Source organism: Mytilus californianus, unplaced genomic scaffold (genome assembly GCF_021869535.1).
Source record: "Mytilus californianus isolate M0D057914Y unplaced genomic scaffold, xbMytCali1.0.p SCAF_7, whole genome shotgun sequence".
NCBI lineage: Eukaryota > Metazoa > Mollusca > Bivalvia > Mytilida > Mytilidae > Mytilus > Mytilus californianus.
Window position 1 is genome coordinate 94,032,337 of NW_026262723.1, and position 23,758 is coordinate 94,056,094.

The 23,758-nt window shown below is 32.7% G+C and overlaps 1 protein-coding gene across 2 annotated transcripts; it reads left to right on the forward strand.

Moving 5' to 3' along the window:
• Nucleotides 1–155: 155 nt before the first annotated feature.
• Nucleotides 156–22,448, forward strand: LOC127708737 (28 kDa heat- and acid-stable phosphoprotein-like). Of its 2 annotated transcripts, none has more exons than XM_052213864.1 (6): nt 156–290; nt 4,724–4,846; nt 10,770–10,910; nt 14,946–15,067; nt 19,308–19,456; nt 20,312–22,448. In XM_052213864.1, exons 2-6 carry the CDS (start codon nt 4,796–4,798, stop codon nt 20,341–20,343), a joined length of 495 nt encoding a protein of 164 aa, XP_052069824.1. In that variant the 5' UTR covers nt 156–290; nt 4,724–4,795; the 3' UTR covers nt 20,344–22,448. The 2 variants fall into 2 exon arrangements, with proteins under 2 accessions (XP_052069824.1, XP_052069823.1); XM_052213863.1 differs by having other exon boundaries at nt 4,724–4,833.
• Nucleotides 22,449–23,758: the final 1,310 nt, after the last annotated feature.

Consider the following 23,758-nt stretch of genomic DNA (forward strand, 5'->3'; position numbering starts at 1 on the left):
GTTTATTGCGGTAAATCATAGAATTTACAGTAAATCTAAATGTAAATAAAATTACTAAAACGATTTAATAAAGTTTCATACCCCGAAAAAATATATGGAACCATTCAATATATTTTTATTGAGATCGAATGTGCAGGTTTATTTTCGCTTCTCCCAATTGGGACACACAGACAGAGCAAAGTGTGAATTTACTACTTTTCACTGTGTACACAAAAAAATAGAGTGAACCATAAAACAGAGTTCATACCCCATTTGAACACGTTAGCAAACATATACTAAAATGCCTAGAGGTATACAAACTATTACTATTGCAGAATTAAGAAAAAAATGATGGATGTAGGAAATATAATTATGTTTCACATTTCACAAGAAGATGGTTTTATACCATCTGTTTCTATACCACTGGTAATTCTAATAATGTGAGGCAGTTATAACCTGTGAAAGAGGACGAAGTCCATATAAATAACTATTTGTCCGCCATTACTGGACATCACAGAGGTTCCCATAAAATTTTGAAGTCGCGAGAAAATGTTTGAAGCCTCAAAGAAAAAGCGATTGTTGTATGAGGTCAAAAGTTCAAGTGTTGCAGATTCACAAATAGCGATAAGATCTATTCATATACCAAGAAAATGTTGAAACGTAACAATTTAGAAATAATTGTTACTTTTACAAATTACAGTCGAACCTCGTTGTGTCGAACTCGGTTGTGTCGAAAACTCGGATGAGTCGAAGTAATTTCCAGGTCCCGGTAAAATTCCCGTTTGACCAATGCATAATTACTTCTGATGAGTCGAACTCGGTTGATTCGAATACTCGGTTAAGGTCGAGTAAATTTTAGTCCCGTCGATGTAAAATTCATGTAAATTGACCCCGATGACTCGAAGTTCGAAAGTAAGAATTTTCAAAAGATGCCAACCTAATGATAAAAAATTAAATCAGATGTATTTCTTATGTAACCTAATCGTTTTCAAAAGAGATTAAAGCTGAGTAAACATACATTTGTACTTGTTTGTATAACAGTTAAAATGCCATGTTTATGGTGACTGGTAATTAACACCTTTGGTTGATCGTTCAAGCGAAATGTTAGTGTGTTGAACAAATTGTGGTGTTTTAAGAAATATTGAAATTGAAATGCCAACTGACCGATTTTACTGGGAAAAATAATTATAATGGTCAATTATGAGGTTGAATTAACGGATAAGTGATCCCTCCGATGGCTTATAACACCTGCTGTAAATGTTAATTAGCTGAGGGTCATTAACTTGTCAGAAATATGAAGACCGGTAGAATTACAGTATTTTCATGAAAATATTACGACAATAAAGGCATGGACTTGGGAAAACAGCAGGGCATCAGAAAAAGGGCACAGTCGGGAAAGGGCAGACGGACCGCCCTGTGAAAACTATCGAGCTTGAACACTGTTAACAAATTTTGTTACAGCTCACAAGCCCAGGACTTATTAGTAGCAGGATTTTACTAGTCCTGTTGGAAGAACTACTACCCCACCAAAACAGACCCTTTTTATACGACCGCAAAAATTTTTTGGGGATCGTATAATGGTATGACGTCGTCTGCGTCGTCGTCCGAAGACACATTGGTTTCTGGACAATAACTTTTAGTTTAAGTGAATGGATCTCTATGAAATTTTTGAAGAAGATTCAATACCACAAAAGGAAGGTTGGGGATGATAGTCCCAACCGTTTAGGAATAAGGGGCCCAACAAGGGGCCCAAAACAAGCATTTTTATAGTTTCAGGATAATAACTTGTGTATAATATTTCGATTGCTCTGAAATTGTACCACAACAGTGATATTGTTTGCCTCAAATTACAGCCGAAATTCGGCTTTTTCCCCTAGAGAAAATTCCCAATTACTAAAAAAAATGGCTTAAAATTCATCCCAAAAAGTTTAACATTTTCCCCAAACAGTGATGGCATTGGTAGTAATGTTTGTAAATATCGTATTCATGTTATTAGAAAGCACTTTTGAGATCCGGTTTTCTGATCGAAATCATCATGGTGTTTGTAACACATGTGGTTTTCAATGCATTAAGTACCATCATTGCTTCTGTTTCTTTCCCCTCTTCGAAAAGTACCTTTCAGGTTGAAAATGACTGACAACCAATATATACATGAAAAAAACAGTGCAAAAAAGACTGCAAAGGTCAGCAAAAAATCGGAGATGCGTTTAGAATAAAATATACAAATTTCCCAATTTCAATAAAAAATATGCATTTTTCCCAATAAAAAACGGTAGAGGTAGTTTTGAAAAAAGACAACAATATCACTGCACAATGTTTAATACCACAAGTAGAAGGTTGGGATTCATTTTATGGGTTATGGTGCCAACAGTTTAGGAATTAAGGGCCAAAAAAGGGCCAAAAACATGCATTTTTCTAGTTTCCAGACAATAACTTGTGTGTAAGTATATGGATCTCTCTGACATTCTACCACAAGGTTCCATATAACAAAGGGAAGGCTGGGATTGAGTATTGGGTTAATTGCCCTAAACATGTAGGAATTAGGGGCCAAAAACAAGTATTTTTCTAGTTTCTACAGTCAGGGGACTTACTTAAATAAGTGATTTTCCAAATCACTGATTCAAGTAACATTATGTCCATAAAGGTTGGAAGTTAGATTTGTCTCTTTAATAATCACCTATTTAAGTAGTTCAAATTAATCACTAGACTAAGTGATTTAATTTTATTGTAGCTTTAAATATAGAATACTAACATGACTAATGATCCAGGGACTAATTATGTTGCTAAAATTATCAGAACCAACATCTGTGTTGATAGGATGACCGGGTCATGTCAGGTGATGACCTTGTACTAAATCTGGGATAATGACATAAAAATCACTTGATTAAGTATCATACCTCAATTTCCTTCCAAAAAATCACTTCTTTAAGTATCATTATTTTAATAACCCCCACTAATTTCAACACCCCCGAACAGTGAAATTTTGATCGCGAACAGTAGAATTTTTATTACATAATCTATAAGATGAAACCTTGAATTTTACAGGAAAAATACTCCCACTGCTGGGAAAAATCTGTTAAGAAAGTTTCAGTTCATTATGTAAAGCCATTTTTATAGCATTTTTTCAACTAAAATAGAATTTGCAGCTAAATGACTGCATTAAAGGCATAAACCTTGCTGCTTAAAAGAAGCAAAAAGTTCATTTTTTTCAATTTTATTAATGAAAAGATGTTATCTAAACCTATGTGTTTAAAATTTTGGTAAAACTACGAAATCACAATTTGTGACAAAACTTCGAATTTGCTACTTAAATAAGTGATTTAAAAATCACTTATTTCAATAAGTCCCCTGACTGTTCTAGACAATAATGTGTGTAAGTGTATGGATATCTCTGAAATTGTACTACAAGGTTCCATACTACAAAGGAAAGGCTGGGATTGAGTTTTGGGGTTATTGCTCCAAGGGGGGTTTCAAAAAGTTGGGTGGGGGGGATTTTTTTCCCAATTTTTTTAAGGGATTTATATTTTTTTTTCAAAATTTTAAAAGTTTCGAATTTTTGAAAAGTTTCAAGAAGAAATCTTCAATTGCACATTATTGCGCAATGGATTTATAAGATCTTTGACCACATTTATTTTGTATTAGAAACCTATATTATGTCAAAAATTTGATCACAATCCAAATTCAGACAGTATCAAGCTTGAATAATTTACAGTTAACAAGAACACAGAGTATTGGGTTAAAGTTTGTTACACATCAATTACTTTATCAAACCTTCAAGACCAAGCATCTAAAGAAAAAGTTTGATTTTTTTTTTAAATTCTGTATTTTACTGATAAATGGACTCACATTTTAAGTCAACTTTACATTTTTACACTGTCAGCAGCTATCGCAGGCGAGACAGGGTTCCGCAAACCCCTTACAATTTTTTAAAAGCATTATGAATGGATGTATTCATAAATTTTTTCTTATTCTGATTTCAATCCTGTAAGACTTAGTAACAAGCTGCAATCATGGTAATAATTTGGGCATCATAACAATGATCGACATATAAAGTAAACGACATTAAACTTCAGACTTTTAATATGAATTTGATGTTTTAATGTAAACTGTTACATTGACTGTGCATCATTCAAAATGTTCATAATAACTGTACTAAAGTCTGCCTTAGAGACTTTATTAATACAATATCGTGATGTTAGAACTTTACTTTTGTTTATTTAAAAGCACATTTTTCTGATACCAGATGTTGACTTGACAATGATAAAACCCGGACCAGAGGCAGATACGTAAAATCTTAGTTCTTTGCATGTTATTTCTTCACGAAAATACTTGAAAAGAACTTAAGATAAAGTTATCAATCAGTTTATATTTTTAGCGTTTTTGAAGATTTCGGATGCATAATTAAATCTTGCACCTACAAAAGTATGTGTACATGTGTACTAGTTCAAACAATGTGGTTTTGTTGATTTTTCACTTGAAATGAAAACGATTCTCATGAAAATTATGGCCAAATAAACAATAAAATATCAGACATTTTTGCATCTTATGGTATTTATTTGATAAAAATTGGTCATGTAGTTACTTGGTAATATTTTTTTGAAAAATATCAATTTTAGTTGAAATGATAAAACATATTTTGAGTGGGAACTCACTTTTGTCCACTATCTCTTAGTGAAAATATTTTCAGTGCATACATAGAATATTCATGAAAACTGAATGTATTCAATATTGATCTTCTTTTTAGGGGGTCCAAGAGGAAACAAAAAGACCCATAAGGGTCAAAGAAGACATTTTACAGATGAATCTGAAATGAAACATGCACAGGAAAAAGAAGAAAGGCAAAAAGAATGGAGGGTATGTTACTGTTGTAAGTTGGTATATATTAAACACTTAAGATCTAAAACTGACAGCCTTTGTGCATCTTACATGTAAGTTGTATTATGTGGCAAGGCTCAACATTATTATTCTACCAATTTATCTATGGGTGCTAGTAGCAGGCCTCTACATTATCATTTTTTCTTACTTGGACAAGTTGCAAGAAAATCAACTAGTCTGACCTCTTAACTTTCTTGTCTGAATCCGAAGTTAAAAATCTTACATATTAATAATGTGCAGTCTCTCTTCGGGCTTTTAGCATACCGGATGAAGGTAGTATTTTGCTGTGTTATATAAATTTGTAATTTTTTAAAGGTTATTTGCCATTCCAAAGTAAGTTCTCTGACTCAATGTCACTATCACATATGTGTGGAGTTTATGATGGATTCAATTATCATAACTGCCCATATCATTGGGTTCTCGGCAATATCCTCATTCCCCCCACTCTTTCCCCCTGATTTCAAATTTGGGGAAATTTGAATTTCTGAACCTGAATGATTTAATTTGTACTATTGTTTATTTGAATAAAAGAAAGATTTCATTTTGAAGAGAAAATTGTTTTTCCTTTTTTACCCCCTTAAAAATACCAAGCCCCATTTTTTCCTGAAACTCCCCAAAAGAGACCCTTTTAGAATCTAAAATGTACCCAGAAATTATTGTTTTCAATGTTTATTTTTAACTATTGTCTTATAGTACTGATCTTTAAATTTCCCCCAAAACTTTGAAATAGTGTCTTGTATTTAATGATCCTCAAATTTGACCCAAAACTGTAAAACGTTGGAGATTACAGAAATGACTAAAGTCTGTCCTTTATTCACAGATAGATAACCAATGAAAAAGCATCTGAAATGGACTGGTTATATTAAATTTCCTAGTTGGGGGGAAAAATGAGGATAAATGGAACCTATCGATTCTGTCGTCATATGGTTACTGCTGCAACAGTAAATTTGAATTTTCTTTAATCAATTTTTACTTTGATTCCATCTCGCAGGTAAACAATCAATACATGAATGTGTGTAAAACTGCCTTGTGAATCCCAACTGATGAAACATATTAGAGATCGTGATTCAGAAGACCCACATCTCTCTGGATTTATCTCTTGATAAGAAAGCTTCTTTCAGTCAGAATGTTTTATCATTGATTTCCCTCTTCTTACTTATATTCCCCTGGTTCAATCAATGAATTTAGATTTCCTATGAGCAATAAAAAAATAGTTTATGTTTTAGGCATTTGTAAGTCTTGAAAGTTTTATATCATGGATTTTTCAATTGTCCCGGCGGACAACTAATATGGGGATTCTACTTGTCAGATGCATATGTCCACTTGTCCCAGACAACGTGAACAATCAGACAAATGGTAATGTAGAACCCTGAGAAGTATTTAAATTTAAGCATGTTAGTGGTACTAATGATGAAACCAGGTATATGTTGCAATTATTAAAAAATTACAATGATAAAGTGTATATTTTGCAAACGAAGAAATGAAGTAATTTATTGCAGTAACCTTATACCTGTCAACAGACCTTATTTTTTCAGATCATGCTTGAAACATGTGTAAACAATTTTTATGTCCCAGCTGTAGCTGAGGGGGCATTAAGTTTTACCCTTGTCCGTCTGTACGTCCCAAAATTGATATCCATTCTCTAACTTTAGTTTGCCGCAACCAAATGTTATGAAACTTATATACACAATGCTTATTACCACAAAACACAGATCAAATTTAAATTTTGGTGGTGTCACTTTTACTGTTCTAGAGTTATGTCCCTTTACAAATAGAAAAATTGCTGATTTTTTCGTTTCCGTTCTCTAACTTAAGTTTGCCTCAACCAAATGTTATGAAATTTATTCACAGTAAACATTACCACAAAACTGAGATCAAGTACAAATTTGGGTAGTGTCACTTTTACCGTTCTTCAGTTATGTCCCTTTATAACTTTATATGATATGCAAGCGGGGGCATCATCGATCTGTGTCCCATGGACACATTCCCCATTTATTTTTAATTTACAAACATATGATATGACAAATGTATTAAAAAGAGGTATTATTGATTACAAATCCATTATGCATCTGATTATTTCAGATAATTATGCTTTTTGTCCAGTGAGTGACCCTATTCTGACATTTCTAAGTGTCAACATTTAGGTTATGTGTGAGGTTAAAGTTTTTTTATGCATCAATAATTTTGACAAACCTTGATAGAATCTTAGATATGAAATTTGGAGTAATTTTGGACAGAAGCTTTTTTATTACCAAAAATGGTATGCAGAGCAAAATTTTGAAAATACTTTTTTTTAATTTTTTCGTATTTTACTGTTAAATACATTTTTTTAAAGTTAACATTTGAATAGTACAGTCTAAGGTTAAAGTATTTCAGTTATTTTTTGAAATTTTTTTCAGTATTTTACTGATTGTTGCACTTCTTTGCAGTTAACACTTGCATACTGCCTGGGGTAAAAAAAAATTTAGACATCAATAACCATGGTAACTCAAGATAGAAAAGATATCTGAAGAAAAGAAAAAAAATTAAAAAAAAATTTCTTATATATTACTGAATTCAGGCTTGTATATATAGTCCGCAGTTTTATTTCTCTAAAATTAAACCTACAAGACAGGGGTGCCGAATATAGAGTACGATAAGCAAGAATTAAGAGAAAAACTTCATTTCGCAAGGTTTGTTTATGTTACGCCATGTTTGTTATTGAAATTGTTGAGGGCGCGCTTATCATTTTCAAAACTAGTATTTTACCTAATCCATATGAATGTGCAATTTTAATTCAAAATCCATTATAAAGTGATTTATTTCAAAATTAAATGCTTCAGTACAAATTTCTCGTTTCTTTTCACAACATTGCATAATATAAACTGGAAACCACTTGTATTTAACAGAATGAAAAAAGTGTATAAATTAGCTGGGAACCAGTTTATTCAAAACGATGTATAAACTACAAAATGTAATCGGTTATTCTTTTCGTTTTAGAGATTAATACTGACGCATGTGTTTTGTTTTAGCTTAAGATCCTTCAAACATTAATATGATGGATATGTTTAACAGCATTTTACTAAAGGATGGAGCTGTTTTACTTTAAAAGTCGTATTCTAGTGGTATCTATTAAATACGGATTTTCCTCACTCTCACCGTATTATTTCCATTTACTCATGCTATTGGAACTTCCGGTTTAAACATACACAAGTTTCTCAATTGTGATTTGGACTTATTTTAACACTCTTGAAGTATTCTTGAATCATTTTCAAGCATTTTCAACTTTTATTTGATGATGGAAAACAGGTTTTTCCATGAAAATACCACAAACGATCACACACAATTTGAAATTACCAGAGTTTCCTTAGACGTTTTCGAACAGTTACAAAAAGGTTTTTTTACCTGAATTCTAGAGTCGAGAACAAAAAGTTTTTTTACCTGAATTCTCCAGTCAAGGAGGGAGGTGTGGACAATGTACCAGGTAGAACTATACAAGGCTGGTTAAGGTACTGATAAATGGACTTAGATTATGGCAATAAACAATACATTTTACACTGACTTTGGCACTAAACATTACATTTTACACTGACAGCAGAAAAAGCTGGCATGACAAAGGGTTTAGTAAAATCCTTTGCTTAAATGTTCATATACGTGATAAAATGTTCAGGCATTTTGATTAACCAAACTTTTGGTCTGAATCTAGCTGCTGAAGGTAAATCCAGAAACATGCATCATGCAAATGGAAATTAGTATAAGTGTTCGCCTACAATGTAGTGAACGAACAGTTGAGTCTGACTACATGGGACAGTGGAATCTAGGTGATGCCATTGTTCATCAGAAGCAGTCTCTTCATCAGGAAAAATTAAAGTCAGGTTTTTCATTTTTTTCGAAATCCATTCTGCCAAAAGGATCAAATACATGTACAAAACAATCCTCTTATTAACATACAATTGTTTACTTTATTTCCAGTGTGTTACATAAAATAATTAGCTCTTTAAATCAATTGTTTGCAATCATTTCATAATGAATTTTTCCTTTGACAACTTTATGGCTGGTAAACATATGATTGAAGGTAAGCAAATTTGGAAGTACTTGGGTTTTATTGCATTACCATAAATCAATAATGTGATCAATCATGTGATCAATTACATCATTTATTTTCGTTTCTCTTGGATTTTACCATTTTTACAAGCAATAGTGAAAACAGAAGTCAATTTCTGGTAAAAAAAACATTGACAACTCTGAAATATGTTGTTTCTCTTGCAAAAAAGAGGTTAAGTTCCATATTAAAGAATTTCACTACAATGTATGGTTGTTTATTGATTAAGAAATGATTCTTTACATTATGTCCTTCCCATGCAATAACTCAAGAACCATTCAAACTTAACAATCCATTTCCATACCTGTCAACCTCTGAAATTCGAAATGCATTGAAGAAGAAAATTGTCAGGTCATAACGCGTATGAACTTTTTCGCTCCAATTTTAGTATTGAGAGTTTATTTTTTAATGTGTACTATAACATATATACATGAAGTACCACTGAGTTTCCTAAAAATAATCACTTTTGTATTTTAAACTTTAAGTATATAAATATTTATCATTAATTAAATATTTTTCTAAAGCAATGCCCTTTTATTGTTTTATTCACACTAGTTTACTTCTATTTATCAATGAATGTCATAAACCCCAGCTATACATATGTAATTAGAAATCAATTATAGCTAATGTGCTCCTATACACAGGAGGAAGATAAATAGAAAGAAGTTAGTGTGTTTTCTTTCAGTGTAACATCTGTAGACATGATCTAGAGCATATGGATTTGATTTAAAGCTTTTACAATTAAGTGATAACAAAATAATTCTCTCCAACAAAATTGTATTAAAAGTTCTAATTGTTTTCAAATGATTTTTACAGGATATTTGATATTTGCAAACGGAAAATCTTTTAATCAGGACATAGAATTGTATGTCAAGCTTGACTGGCTTCAACTTTCTGTGGTACAATTAACAAACAATCCTTGAATTGTTACTTTTCAATCAAATTTTAAAAATCCTGTGTGAAGGGGGAAATTCTCGGGTGTTACCCGCAGAATACGGGTCATTTGACAGCTATGCTTTTCAAATTTAAATGTTGTTTTTAGTGCCCTACTGACTTGAAGTCGGTAGAAGGGACTTTAGGTTTGCACTCCAGTCTGTCTGTCTGTCTGTTTCCTTCACTTTTTTTTGTCATGCTTGAAGATTTCTGATGATTTGTGCAGAGTTATGGTCCTTGGACTTCAAAAATTCACTCAAATAATCAATTTTCCACATTTTTTTTTCGTCATGCTTGAAGATATTGACGATATTTGTTATATAGTTTACACCATGACAAGTTATAGATCAAGATAGCATTTTGTTCCAGTACAATGAATTTTTAACTGGTAGGGGACTATGTATTGCCAGGCAATACTCACAGAATGCTTGTTTATGTCAATTTTGGCATATTGTTTTTTTGTTATTCAGGGGTTGATTGAATGACGCTTAAATTATGTTGTTTCGGTGCAATCATTTTCAAACCTGGTTTTCTGCCATTTTGACAACCTATTGTTTTATCAGTTAGTTTTGTTTCAACTTTAAGTCTCTAATAAGTAAAGATGTTTACATTATAAACAAATGTACTGGTCGATATGAGTGTTTTTGAAAATAGATAAAAAATCAGAAAATGCCCAATTTGATATAGAACATGTATTTCAATCAGATTTCTATGAATCGTTACAGTTTTTGGACTTACTAATACTCTGGCCAAGGTAAATATCTGAATGATAAGCAGGTATGTTTTACAACTTACAGTAATTAAAATTGATTTATGAGGGTAACAAAGTAGATTTTCATTCTTTGTGTCGTGACAGTTTTCTGAATTTCAGTTTGACCAGTAGCTATTCTTATTATTTCAGAGAAAACAGGGTATAGAAAGTGAGGAGGAAGAGGAAGAGGAGGGGAAGGAGGCAGTAAAAGAAGGAGAGGAAAATAAAGGAGCTGCTGCCCCAGGGGATCTACCACCATCTAGTTCTGAAGAGGATTCAGATGATGAATCTGTAAATACTTTATACTTTTAATACAGTTTCAGCACTCTTCAATTTATTTGCCTCACATAATGTTGAAAATTCACATATATGTAAGGGGTAGAAAGGGTAACAAGTCATCCCGAATTTCCAGAATTAACTCTGAATCTCGACTTCCCAAAAAAATAATGCATTCTTACCAAGATCCCAAAAAATAAATCATTAATTTGGGAGTCCTGATAAGTGTAAATCCTGAATTCACACAAAACATGACGTCACGAAAAAGGTCCTTCCCCCCTCATGTATATTTTTAACGATATACTTAAATGAAATGTATCTTTTGCTTCAGTTTTTACACTGCATGTTACATTGGTGAAAATATTTATAGAAAGTAACAGTGGTAGTAGTCTGTGACATTCCACAAATCAGGCAAGCAGCATGAACCAGTCTGTTCTGGATAATAGCTGACATTACAAACAATTTTCAGAATGTAGGAGCTTTAGAATTAACATGTTTCATAGAAAAGGGCCAAAAGACACATTGGTTTTCGCACTCTAACTTTAGTTTAAGTGAATGGATCTTTATGAAATTTTACCACAAGGTTCAATACCACAAAAGGAAGGTTGGGATTGATTTTGGGGGTTATGGTAATAACAGTAAAGGAATTAGGGGCCAAAAATAAGCATTTTTGTAACTTCCAGACATAACTTGTGTGTTAGTGTATGGATCTCTCTGACATTGTACCACAAGGTTCCATATCACTAAAGGAATGCTGGGATTGATTTTGGGGGTAATTGCCTCCAAATTTTAGGAATTAGGGGCCAAAAAAGGGGCAAAAAACAGGCATTTTTCTAGTTCTAGTTTCATGACAATAACTTGTGTGTAAGTGTATGGATCTTTCTGAAATTGTACTACAAAGGTCCATATCACAAAGGGAAAGCTGGGTTTGAGTTTGGGGGTAATTGCCCTAAACGTTTAGGAATTTGGGGCCAAAAAGGGGCCAAAAAACACATTTTTTTCTAGTTTCCAGACAATAACTTGTGTTCAAGTGTATGGATCTCTCTGAAATTGTACTGCAAGGTACCATACCACAAAGGGAAGGCTGGGATTGAGTTTGGGGGTGATGAATCATAATGGGGTTCAAAAAATTTTGGGGGGGATTTATTTTTTTTTCCTTTTTTTTCTTTTTTTCCTTTTTTGTTTCTTTTAAAATTTTCCATTTTAAGTTGGTTATTTCTGATTTATATTTAAAATCAAATAATAATGATATGGTAGGAGATACACACCAAACAGGATGTGTAAATTATTATATAATAAGTATTGTGCAATAGCAAGAAATCTTCAATTGCACAGTATTGCGCAATAGCAAGAAATCTTCAATTGCACAGTATTGGGCAATAGCAAGAAATATCCAATAGCACAATATTGCGCAATAGCAAGAAATTGTCAATTGTACAGTATTGCGCAATAGCAAGAAATATTTAATAGCACAGGATTGTGCAAAAGAAGATACTTCCTATAAATTGCTTATTTCTTGACCAATTTCAATGGGGTTTTATTCTTGATTTCATGGGGTTCTTTAATATGCTGAATATAACCGTGTATTTAGTTTTTGGATTTTGGGCCCCGTTTTTAAATTTGTCCACATTGAGGTCCAAAGGGTCCAAAATTAAACTTTGTTTGATTTCATCAAAAATTGAATTATTGGGGTTCTTTGATATGCCGAATCTAACTGTGTATTTAGATTCTTAAATTTTGGTTCCGTTTTCAAATTGGTCTACATTAAGGTCCAAAGGGTCCAAAATTAAACTTAGTTTGATTTTAACAAAAATTGAATTCTTAGGGTTCTTTGATATGCTGAATCTAAACATGCATTTAGATTTTTGATTATGGGCCCAGTTTTCAAGTTGGTCCAAATCGGGGTCCAAAATTAAACTTTGTTTGATTTCAACAAAAATTGAATATATGGGGTTCTTTGATATGCTGAATCTAACCATGTATTTAGATTTTTGATTTTTGGGCCCCGTTATCAACTTTGTCCACATTGAGGTCAAAAGGGTCCAAAATTAAACTTTGTTTGATTTCATCAAAAATTGAATTATTGGGGTTCTTTGATATGCCGAATCTAACCGTGTATTTAGATTCTTAATTTTTGGTTCCGTTTTCAAATTGGTCTACATTAAGGTCCAAAGGGTCCAAAATTAAACTTAGTTTGATTTTAACAAAAATTGAATTCTTAGGGTTCTTTGATATGCTGAATCTAAACATGTATTTAGATTTTTGATTATGGGCCCAGTTTTCAAGTTGGTCCAAATCGGGGTCCAAAATTAAACTTTGTTTGATTTCAACAAAAATTGAATATATGGGGTTCTTTGATATGCTGAATCTAACCATGTATTTAGATTTTTGATTTTTGGGCCCCGTTATCAACTTTGTCCACATTGAGGTCAAAAGGGTCCGAAATTAAACTTTGTTTGATTTCATCAAAAATTGAATTCTTGGGGTTCTTTGATATGCTGAATCTAACCATGTTTTTAGATTTTGGATATTGGACCATAATAGGTGAATGTCCAATTTAAAATTTTTAAGTTCTTAGACCACATTCAATCTGTGTTAGAAACCTATGCTGTGTCAAATATTTAATCACAATCCAAATCCAAAGCTGTATCAAGCTTGAATGTTGTGTCCATACTTCCCCCAACTGTTCAGGGTTCGACCTCTGCGGTCGTATCAAGCTGCGCCCTGCGGAGCATTTTATTATTCGTGGTATACCAATTTTCGTGGGTTTCGTGGGTCACAGCGAACCACGAATTTAAGAATTCAACGAAGAATAATCCCGAGAAATGTGTATGGAGTCGGATGTTTATTTCCGGTTATGTTATGCAGTTCTAGTATAGTGTTGACTAGCGATAAACATCACACTTGTTTTTATTGAAAGAAGATACAAGTATTTTGATTAAATCAATAATTAATATATCGAATATCAGTGATAAGTTACTTTTTAAAATTGATTAAAACTGTTCATGGAAAATAACTGAAAGTTGTTAATTACCGTGTCATAGTTTGGTTTACTGGTGATTAAAAATCAATAGGATTAAGTACGGGGATATTGCCCGTAGGTAATATTGTTTATGACAGGAACATTTATTTTCACACCTTTTACTTATATGACTGTTTAAACTTTATTATATCGTGATTAGGGAACTGAGCTTTCAATCATAGAGTTTTGAATGCCTTATAAAATTCCGACAAGAATTTATAAATTGTAAAACAAACAAATAATAACTTGTCTCTGTCCATTATTGTAATAGAAGTCTTCAATGAACACTTTAACCTAATATGACCAAGCGAGGATTTTGACAATTCAAAACTGTTTTCAATGAATTCCTTCTTTTTTCTTTGTTTTATTATTGATCAAACCAAGGAAGTTATATCTTCTAAATTAAAAAGAAATCCACGAATTACGTATCTGAATTTTTTTTTGTAATCAGCGATCCACGAATTTACATATACCACGAAACGTCTTTTTTTCTCTATCCACGAAAATTGATACCCACGAAAATAAATGAATCCACAGTAAGTGTTTTCCCCTCAATCCTCAAAAATTTGTACCCACGAAAATAAATGAATCCACAGTAGTTACTTTATAAAAAACAATATTTGACCAAAAAAGTTCGGGAAAAGGGAAAAATCCTGGGGCTAATAATTTGTCTCATGCCATGGTTGATAAGTTTGTCCTTATAGACCTCATTGAACACACTCCAAGCCAAATGGAGGGAAATCATAAATGTTCTATATGCAGGTCAAGTTTGAAATAAGGTAAAGTTTTTTTCATGACTTTATTTCAGTACACAGTACATTGTAATATTACTAGATAAATGTTTATAATGTATACTTTAAAAAAGTTAGTCATCTTTTGAGAGTGATTGTATAGGAGGAAAAGGACATTAGAAAGATGTGAACAGGCCCCAATACTGGTTATATCTTATTTCTATATAGACAACATGTCTTACAATGTTGCTTACCTCTTGGAAGTAAATAAAAGTCTGTATCAATTTATTTTTTCAGGATAGGCATAAAGGTGTAGAACACTTAATAGAAGTTGAAAACCCAAATAGAATGAAAGGCCGAGCTATTAAAAAGGTTACAGAATTAGAAGGTGGCAAAACAGAATTGACAAGACGAGAAAGGTATGTCTTGAGAGAAGATTGGATACAAAAAAGAAATTTGAATGACTTCCCCATTAAACTGGTCCCACCACTCCAATAGAGGAGGTAAACTGGATAGCTTTGTTCATTTGAAACACATTTCTGTCACAATTTTCACAGGAAGACTAAAAAAAAATCAGACAATTTTCTAGATTGGTAAGTTTTGAAAACACATTAAGACTAAGCCATTAAAAAACATCATGATAGATTATTTTGCCACTAAAATCATATAAGTTGGCAAATCCTTCTTATAAACAACTTCAAAACATCATGAACATTCAAGTCTGTTCTCCAGTATAATATTACACTACAGGACTTCTGCACCATCAGAATAATTCTGTCTTCCCCACAGCTCTTCAATTATCCACTGCCCACAGTAATTTCTACATCATGTGAAGAAGTAAAAGAATACTGCTGAGGAACTATTCAATATAATAACAAATGAAGTAGTTATTATTTGACTTCAGACCATTCTTAACATGTAATTAAAATTACCTTATCAAAATGCTATGTTGGGAGAGAAACCTTGCAAAGTTGTCCATTAGATACCAAGCCTTTAGAACAATGTCATGCATCATATAAAAGAAAAACGAACTCAAGTTAAATTTTAAACAAACTTTATTTTTAGCTCACCTGGCCCAAAGGGCCAAGTGAGCTTTTCTCATCACTTGGCGTCCGTCGTCGGCGTTAACTTTTTACATTTTGAACTTCTAGAGAACCACTGAATGGAATGAAACCAAACATGGCATGAATGTTCCTTATGAGGTACTGACCAAGTGTTGTTACTTTGTAGCTGATCCATCATCCAAGATGGCCGCTTGCGGGGGACTTAGTTTAACATAGGACCCTATGGGAAATACATACAAATGTCATCTTTTAGAGAACCACTGAATGGAATGAAACCAAACATGGCATGAATGTTTCTTATGAGGTGCTGACCGAGTGTTGTTACTTTGAAGCCGATCCATAATCCAAGATGGCCGCCAGCGGGGGACTTAGTTTAACATAGGACCCTATGGGAAATACATACAAATGTCTTCTTTTAGAGAACCACTGAATGGAATGAAACCAAACATGGTATGAATATTCCTTATTAGGTGTGACCGAGTGTTGTTACTTTGAAGCCGATCCATAATCCAAGATGGCCGCCAGTGGGGGACTTAGTTTAACATGGAACCCTATGGGAAATACATACAAATGTCTTCTTTTAGAGAACCACTGAATGGAATGAAACCAAACATGGCATGAATGTTCCTTATGAGGTGCTGACCAAGTGTTGTTACTATGAAGCTGATCCATAATCCAAGATGGCCGCCAGCAGGGGACTTAGTTTAACAATGGACCCTATGGGAAATACATACAAATGTCTTCTTTTAGAGAACCACTGAATGGAATGAAACCAAACATGGCATGAATGTTTCTTATGAGGTGCTGACCGAGTGTTGTTACTTTGAAGCCGATCCGTAATCCAAGATGGCTGCCTGCAGGGGACTTAGTTTAACATGGGACCCTATGGGAAATACATACAAATGTCTTCTTTTAGAGAACTACTGAATGGAATAAAACCAAACATGGCATGAATGTTCCTTATGAGGTGCTGACCGAGTGTTGTTACTTTGAAGCCGATCCATAATCCAAGATGGTCGCCAGCGGGGGACTTAGTTTAACATGGGACCCTATGGGAAATACATACAAACGTCTTCTTTTAGAGAACCACTGAATGGAATGAAACCAAACATGGCAAGAATGTTCCTTATGAGGTGCTGACCAAGTGTTGTTACTTTGAAGCTGATCCATCATCCAAGATGGCAGCCAGCGTGGGACTTAGTTTAACATAGGACCCTATGGGAAATACATACACATGTCTTCTTTTAGAGAACCACTGAATGCAATGAAACCAAACATGGCATGAATGTTCCTTATGAGGTGCTGACCAAGTGTTGTTACTATGAAGCCGATCCATAATCTAAGATGGCTGCCAGCGGAGGACTTAGTTTAACATAGGACCCTATGAGAAATACGTACAAATGTTTTCTTTTAGAGAACTTATGAATGGAATGAAACCAAACATGGCATGCATGTTCCTTTTGAGGTGCTGACCAAGTGTTGTTACTTTGAAGCTGATCCTTCATCCATGATGGCTGCCAGATGGGGACAATGTTTAACAAAGGACCCTATGGACAATACATACAAATGTTTTCTTTTAGAGAACCACATACTGAATGGATTGAAACCAAACATGGCATGAATGTTCCTTATGAGGTGCTGACTAAGTTTTGTTACTTTGAAGCTGATCCTTCATCCATGATGGCCGCCAATGGGGGGACTTCCTTTAACATAAGACCCTATGGGAAATACATACAAATGCTTCTTCTAGAGGTGCACTGAATGGAATGAAACCAAAACATGGCATAAATGTTTTTTATGAGGTGCTGATTAAGTGTTGCTACTTTGTTGCAGATTTACTGTTCAAGATGACCACCAGGATTTTTTATTAAATTACAGGACCAATATTAAACCAAATTTGGCCTCACTCATTATTAGGGTATCTGTTATGATTTTAATCTATTTTTACATGATTTCCAAAACCAAAGTAGAATCAGGTGAGCGACACAGGCTCTTGAGAGCCTCTAGTTTTCTATATTTATCTCATCTATTTACAACATGCTACTTTCACTTTTCATTGTTTCTCTCACCTTGACAACACGAATTGTGACGTCAGATTTAATGTACCACTTTTAGTACTTCGGTAATTAATTTCTGTATGTAAATTGTCCTGATGATGCCTGCCTGGCAGGCGAAACATGTCCACCAGCTTAATAAAATTGCATACTCTTTGATGTGTTGTTGTACACTTTAAATTATGAAACACTTGAATTAGATATTTTAGAAAAACTTTTGCTGCTTCAAATAAAAAAAGCTGTCTTATACCTGTCTAATAGGTCTGTTTCGAATGAAAACAATATGAATTTTCCTATTAAAACCAAAATAATTCTTTCATGTCTTGCTCTATGCTCATTTTAACTTGGATAGGCTTAATGTCAACAGTTAACAACCAGCTAACATGGATGTTTAGATTCAAATTTTTCAAACAATTAAAAAGATGATGTAGATCTTCATATAAATGGGCTCCATTAAAGTTGTCGCTATCTTATATTCATGATCAGGGCTTCCTAAACAGTCGTATTGTCCGAACCTGAAACGGACATTTAACGTGGGTTTGCCATTTTAACATAATTTAGAAAAAAATGAAGTTTTTGCGATCTTTTTGACCTGACCTTTTGCCTCAAACAGCCACATTTCCGGTCATAAAAGTGACATGGTGAATAAGTACTATCAAAACAAACCCTACTTTAATATCTTCTCATTACAATCAGGGTTGATTAGTTGTCTGACAGTTGAAATTTACCTGTTCAAGTGTACCGGACATTGATAGGTCTATTTAAAGTTATTTCATAAATTTCAGTGGTTTGCATCTAATTGATTTAGTCAAAAAGATTTAGATTATCAAAAATACGTATATAAATATGATTTGAAAAGGTAGTTTTAAAGGTTTTAAGCAAAAAAATCTCAGAACCACGTTGTTTGAACTAGTACACATTTGCTTAGGTGTCAGATTAAATTATGCATGCGAATTCTTCAAAAATGCTAAAATTATCATTGATACCTTTATCTAACGTTCATTTCAAGTATTTTCTTGAAGAAATAATGTGGAAAGAGCTACTTTAACTCAATCGTGCTTTGTAAAAGTACACGGATTTTACGTATCCGTCTTTGGTCCGTGTTTTACCATTGTCAAGTCAACATCCGGTATAGGAAAATGTACCTTCTAAAAACGAAAATAAAGTTTTTAACAACGTAATTTGCACAAATAAAGATTCTTAGGCAGATATTAGTATGCTAATGTTGCACACTTCGAATGATGTACTGTCAATTGAACAGTTTACGTCAGTACACCGAATTTGTATCAAAAGTCAAGCTTAATATTGTTTTTATGTCAATCATTGTTTATATGATGCCCAACTGATTACCATGATTGCCTTTTGTTACTTAGTCTTAAGGGATTAAAATCAGGATAAGACAAAAATGTCCGGCTGGCACAGCTATTTTTTGGAAGCCATGGTCATGATTCCATGTTTGTGTTACAAATATCAGACCTCTTTCATTTGGAAAAGCAATATCTTTTTTGTTGAAACTATAAAAAAAAATGCAAATATTTCAGGGAAGAAATAGAAAAACAACAAGCAAAAGCAAATTACCAAAAGATGCATATGGCAGGAAAAACAGATGAGGCTAGGGCAGATTTAGCAAGATTGGCAATTATACGAAAGCAAAGGGAAGAAGCTACTAAAAAAAAAGAGGAGCAAAAAGGTATGACTTAAGGTTGCTGATTATACATTATCATTATGACATATGAAATTTTTTGTGTCACATCTATTTTGATTTCTAAGAATATAGAGAAACACAGTTTAATAAATGCTCAATTCCTGTAAAAAGTTCTTTAATAATCACTGTATTAAAATTTATAAATGGAATTCCACTGTCAGAAATGAAGTACCTACACCCTCCATATGCAGGATATAGTCTTTGTTTCTTTTGGCCTTCTATTTAAATTGGCTTAAAAAATGAATTTGACTGTGAATCTGTACTAATGAACCTTCATTCTATTTAAACAATCAGGGGACTTGAAAGCAGTTACGAATGAAAAAAAAACTTTATAAAAGAAGTAGTAAATCCTTGAGGGCTAACTTTTAAGCTCTGAAAATCAAAGTATGACAGATAGGAACATATTTAGTAAACAATTTCACTTGTGTCCATTAATTACAACATAGGGCAGAGGGCATTGGAACACTGTTCTTTTATTATATTATACAGAAAAAAAAGACCAGATAAGAAAAGATAACATTTTGTTTCTGAATTTGGATCTATTAGACCTATTTCCACAAACCCAAGACTATATTGAACATTAACAGAATATAACCAGTTAGTAGTGAAATGAAATAAAAATAAGAAAATGAATGTAACAATCATACTAAAAGTTTTCATTTTCAATTTGAACCATAGTACCTTTATACAAACTAAGGTCCATAAAACCTTACTATACATAGAATATGCATAATCTTATAAAACGAACTACCATTGTGATGCATTAATTAAAATTTCTTGACGAATTTGGCAGTACAATTATAGAATAGGCATTATCTTGTGTTCTAACTTTATTTACAGCTAAAGAAGAAGCAGCAAAGAAAAAGTCATGACACAAGTATCAAGTGTTACACACAAAAATGGGAGGCTTGCCCCAAGCAAGGAAGACAAAATTTCATGAAGAAATAATTGGACATTGGATATGGGGACACATTCTTACTGAACTACAAAATGCTTTCACATTATATATTGTTTTGATCAGGTGCTAAGTTTCACACAAAAGATAATGAAAAGTTAAGAACTGCTGAAAGGCAAAAAGAGAATACATTTTTTTTAATTTGCCCATAGTTTATTAGTATATTTAATTTTGGCCTATTACATGATAACTAAAGGTCATTAGAACTGACTTAAGATTTATCACTAAAAATTTCAAATTAAAGAAATTTGTGGGTAATTTTCCAAAGTCTTTACTCACAAAATAAGTTGTTTTGTGATGTAGAACATGTAAACGACTTGCCCTCTCATTAGTTATTTTGTTATAACAGCATGCTGCCCAGTTCTCTCTGTGTTCATCAGTTCATTTATTCTAGTTTATTTTTTTTACGATTTAAATGAAAGTTTATTTAATATTTGAATATTAATGTCATCCTTTAGGAAATAAATTATAAATAGCTAGCTTGTTGAAACAAAGATTCTTCAAATTTGAACGCCATGTATTGTGCAAATGCTCTATTAAACACAAATTGATACTTGTTAAGAAAATTATCAAAATAAACGACTGGGTCTTTTGTTCTCTATTGGAAATATGTATTTATTTACAGTTTTTTTTAACCTAAAGCTAGAACAAGAATGAACTTTTTTCCCCTCCCTACTGACAAAAAGCTTGTGGAACCATATTTATTCAGAATTTTCTTAATTGTCAATCATGGGCATTGCTTGGATAGTTAGATTTTCAGAAATTGACCTTTTTCAGATTGAAACAAAAATTACTTATATACTATTTTATTACCTGCATATTTTCTTATACCAACAAATGGTAGAATTGTTCTAAACCTCAGTAAATTTTCATTGTAATTTCAGAATCCTTACAGTTAGGTAGTCAATTTTCACTTGTGGTTTATTGGGACATACTTCCGTCATTTTTATGTTGTCAAAGAACATCTCTCAATAACTCAAGTTTTCTTTGTCAAAGCATATCTGTAGATAACTCCAGTTTTCTTTGTCCAAGCTCATCTCTCAATAACTCAAGTTTGCTCTTATGGATTTTTACAAAAAGACAAGATCCTTTTTTCAATTCAGAGATTTTTTGTATTTGTTGTTCTAGAGTTATTGGATTTTGATTATTCAAATTTGTCAATTTTAAGCAAGTCTTGTTACTTAAACTGTCCAAAATTTTTACAAAATATTTGGTTTCATATTGGCTTTTTGAGATTTTTCAAATGTCACTATAGTTGTTTATGACTTTATTTGTCAAAATATACCATTAAACAATTTTGGTGTGTCTTGTGCGAGGTCCTGTTTTTTTGTTCTCAAAATCCAATGAAATTTTATAAAAATCTTACAGCCTGCAATGATTTCCACCTTTTCAGTATATAAAGTTATTGGACATTAAGGATTTTTGTTACCTAAAAGACTCCTACCCTTCCTTCATATTTGTTACTTCTTTGACTTTTTCCTTGGCAATTAGTGAACATTTTCCTAGCATGAACCTCTAAATTTCTCAATATTTTTCAAAAACAACCTCTTATCTTGTAATATATTCTGAACTTGCTGATATACTTTTTGTTACAGTTGAACATTCATTATTGCTTAAATTTATATTACAAATTTAGAGACATCCTTTTCCCACCAAAAAGTCCAATATTATAAAACAGTGAATCTAAAAACAAGTATTAGTATTTTTTTCAATACGTTTGATGTATTATACTTTAGAAAATGCATTCTTCATGAAAATGCTGAAATTCTGAAGGTCAGCAGCAAGTATGCTTAAAGGTCAAATAAAGTGGCATGTGTCTATTATGTAGTCTATTAAACTTATACAATTGTAAAAAAAAAAATCTTAAGAATTTTTCTTCAACAAGTTAATGAAACAGGTAGATAATTGGTATTATAATATTTATATGCATATTTTTACTAAGTGCTATGTGAGAATTTGTTTCCAGTAGTTGTACTATTTAAATGTGCAATCTATGGTAATATATTAAAATCTTTTTTTCTATTTGTTGTTTCTATATGGATTTAGGTATTGATGTTTAATAAACAAGGAACCCTGTGAGAATTAAATATACACCTGAAATATACAAAATACAATGACACGTCATTAATTTTATTCAGAAATAATATAGTCGAATTGGTAAATAATTATTTTTACCATTTTCAAGAAATATTGACATGCTTCAACTTTATACATCTTCCAAAAGAAAATACATGAATACTAAAATAATTGCAGGTGAGACCCATAAAGTTTCAAACTATTTGGAAGAGCTAGATATTGGTGGTTTGTTATACGACCGCAAAAAAAATTGCGGTCATATATTGGTATCAAGTCATCGTCTGAAGACATTTGGTTTCCGGAAACAAAAACTTTAGTATTAGTAATTAGAAATCTATGAAATTTAAACATAAGGTTTATTACCACAAAAGGAAGGTTGGGATTGATTTTGGGGGTTACAGTCCCAACAGTTTAGGAATTAGGGGCCAAAAAGGGGCCCAAATAAGCATTTTTCTAGTTTCATGACAATAACTTGTGGAACAGTGTATGGATCTCTCTGAAATTATACCACAAGTTTCCATACCACAAAGGTATGGTTAGGATTGGCTTTGGGGGGTTATGGCTCAAACCGGTTAAAAAAGATTTGGGGGGGGGGGGGGGGGGAGGGGGGGGAGGTCAATTCGCAACAGCATAGTGTATTGCACAAAAGCAAAAAATTGAATATAAATTCAAATCATATAACCAATTCTAAGTTCTATGACTACAGATGTCAGAAACCTATTATGTGTCCAATATTGAATTACAATCCAAATTCAGACCTATATCAAGCACAAATATTGTGTCCATTTTTGCCCCAACTGTTCAGGGTTGGACCTCTGCGGTCGTATCCAGCTGTGCTCAGCGAAGCAATTTATTTGGTCTGTTAACAGAATCAACCCTTAATAGTTAATGTTTTGGCACTGACCATATTTTAAAACATACATTTTACTGAGTTTTTAGTTGATAAAAGGACAGTCTGCTGAGGGTTCTTTTTGGTTTATTGGATGTGTGAAACATTAAAAGGTGTAACAGCAAGCACCAAAAAGAGTATTTAATACAGACCACATCAACCACTAACACCTAATACCTCTGAAAAACAAATGTAACAACAAAGACCAGCAACAACATGTGATCCATATGTCATAAAGCTAAAACACACAACAAACCTGCAAAGTGCAGCTAGGAAATAAAAAAACAGCACATAATTTGGTAAGCAGGATCAAAAATAGCTTGCTTCTGCAGGAAGTTTTAAAGGGAAATAAGACTGACTTCATTTA